The sequence below is a fragment of the Lepidochelys olivacea genome (genome assembly GCF_965140295.1).
Source record: "Lepidochelys olivacea isolate rLepOli2 genome assembly, chromosome: 4".
NCBI lineage: Eukaryota > Metazoa > Chordata > Testudines > Cheloniidae > Lepidochelys > Lepidochelys olivacea.
The window spans coordinates 8,769,146-8,771,170 of NC_140414.1; the positions used below are offsets into that span (position 1 = coordinate 8,769,146).

A 2,025-nucleotide genomic window follows, 5' to 3' on the forward strand; every position below is an offset into this window, starting at 1 on the left:
CATCTGTTTGGGGTCCCATTGACAAGCATTTAACTCTTCTAAGATGTCGGTTGTCACAGATGCAGCCAATCTGTCTTCTATAACTTGAACATCTAGAAATGCATCTACTGACCTACCACTGACATCAAGATAATGTACACGATGACTTAATACTTGATGACCATTTGCATTGGTGCATTCATTAGCCATGTATGTAAATTTTTTGAATGTGGTGAGAGAGTTCTTCACTTTTTCAACTGTTGAGTCTTTCACTCTTGCACCTCATGTTTCTAACCAGTCAGTTGAGTTTCTTGCAGAAAGACAGTGAGCATTTGCTGGTCTTGTTTGGAAACAGTGTTCAACTTCAGGATGAACAAGTGACAGTGCACTTAACATTGGCCTCCAGTTTGTAGTGTGTGGTATCTCTTGCCTAAATAAAAAGTATGATGTTTGTTTGCATGAACTGTGTTGTGTCTCTAGGATTCTTAACAGCCTCATTAACACTCACCGGTGTTGTCCTTGGTCAGTGGAAACTCAGAGTTCAGAGGTGCTTTCACATGAGTGCATCCAGGTGGGGGGCAAGAAGGCACCTTGCTCGTTCCTCCAGCTACTCACTGTTCGCTCTGACCACTGTTGTTCATTGTGCCACCGTTCATTCCATCGCTCTGTTACCAATGGCCCTGCGCCATCACCTTCTGCTGCCACTATGACCTCTGCGAGTCCGTCTCTTGAGGGTCCATGCAGCTCTCAGTGATTTTAGCTGAGCTCTCAGTGGGGGAACCTCACTGCTAATGCAGGCTGGCCATCTCTTCCACAGAAACACTGTCCCACAGCAGGTCTAAGCACCTGATTATCAGTGATTTCAGCTTAGGGGTCACTTAATAAAACAAAGACTATCTATGGAGCCTAATCAGTTCTGTCTTTAAACAGTGGAGGGGTGCAGGTCTAATAGTACTTGTGACTCAGGCAGACCATCAAGCAAAACACCTGTCCCCACCCTCTCTTGATGCCCTCAATCAGCACAGGCTAAGTACAGTTCTACGGCCCTTTACTCATACAATGGAAATAACACTTCATTACATCTCCCACCTCGCATTCAAGTGATTTATAACCCAACCCCAGCCAAAATCTATCATTTGGGCAACAACAGCTCTGTTTGCCGGATACCTAGGTAGATGAGGTGTGAATGAAAATACAATCCGGTCCTGAAGCCTTTTCCCCCAGCTCATCACTAGCTGTCAGGGAGAGCTCATTTAGACTTTACTTAGAAATCATAATGTGAAATTATTAGGTTGGCCAACATCACCCAAATGAAGGCACTGACATGGTCATAAAAACAACAGCTGTATAAGGAAGCTAGTCTATGGTCATACTTTTCAAATCTATTATACTTTTTCAGGTACAAGTATTTTATCATATGCTGTATATGCTTTTAAAGTGTGTATTAATGTTTCAATTTCCATTCAAATTTCCAATCACTAAATGGCATGTAACTAGTTCACAAAACTGGGGGGGGGGTTGTTGGGGAAATTCGGGGGGGGTGTAGGGAAATCCCTGTCTGAGGAGCACCCCCGCTTGTGTTTGCAAGGTCGGCCTGCCCCCTCCAAGGGCTCTGTGTGACGCATAAAATCGAGGGGGGTGGGGCGGTGTCCGACTGCTACAGCTGGGCAGAGCCCTGAACCTCCGTCACGCTTCAGCCTACTCCAGGAGGGGGGCACGTTCTACTCTCTATCCTACCCGCGGCTGGGATGGGAACAGCGCTTTTATGCACCCCTATTTTGGGAGAATGGTACGTGCCACCCCACCTCAAAAAGATGGGCACCGCGCGACACGATGCCAAGGCGCACGCGTATTCCGCACTTCACTCGCGCCTGAGCCGCGCGCATGCGCGCTCCTCGAGTCTCCCCAAGAACTGGTCACGAGGCGGCTCAGGAGGACCATAGCGCGAAGTGCGCGCGCAGCCGCAGTGCGAACTGGAGTGGGTGAGGCCAGCCCATAGCTTGCGCAGCCGTAATCAGATCTTGGACCGCACGCAGCCGCAGTGCG

The 2,025-nt window shown here is 48.3% G+C and overlaps 1 protein-coding gene across 1 annotated transcript in view; it reads right to left on the minus strand.

The window, feature by feature from the left end:
* The window catches only part of NOA1 (nitric oxide associated 1), a gene marked incomplete at its 5' end in the record, with an annotated part of 39,827 nt that extends 37,962 nt beyond the window's left edge, over positions 1-1,865 (minus strand). The window contains one exon of the mRNA XM_084627354.1: positions 1,802-1,865. Within this exon, the coding sequence (XP_084483480.1) occupies positions 1,802-1,865 (64 nt within the window). The remainder of the gene's footprint in view (positions 1-1,801) is intronic.
* Between the last annotated feature and the right edge of the window lie 160 nt (positions 1,866-2,025).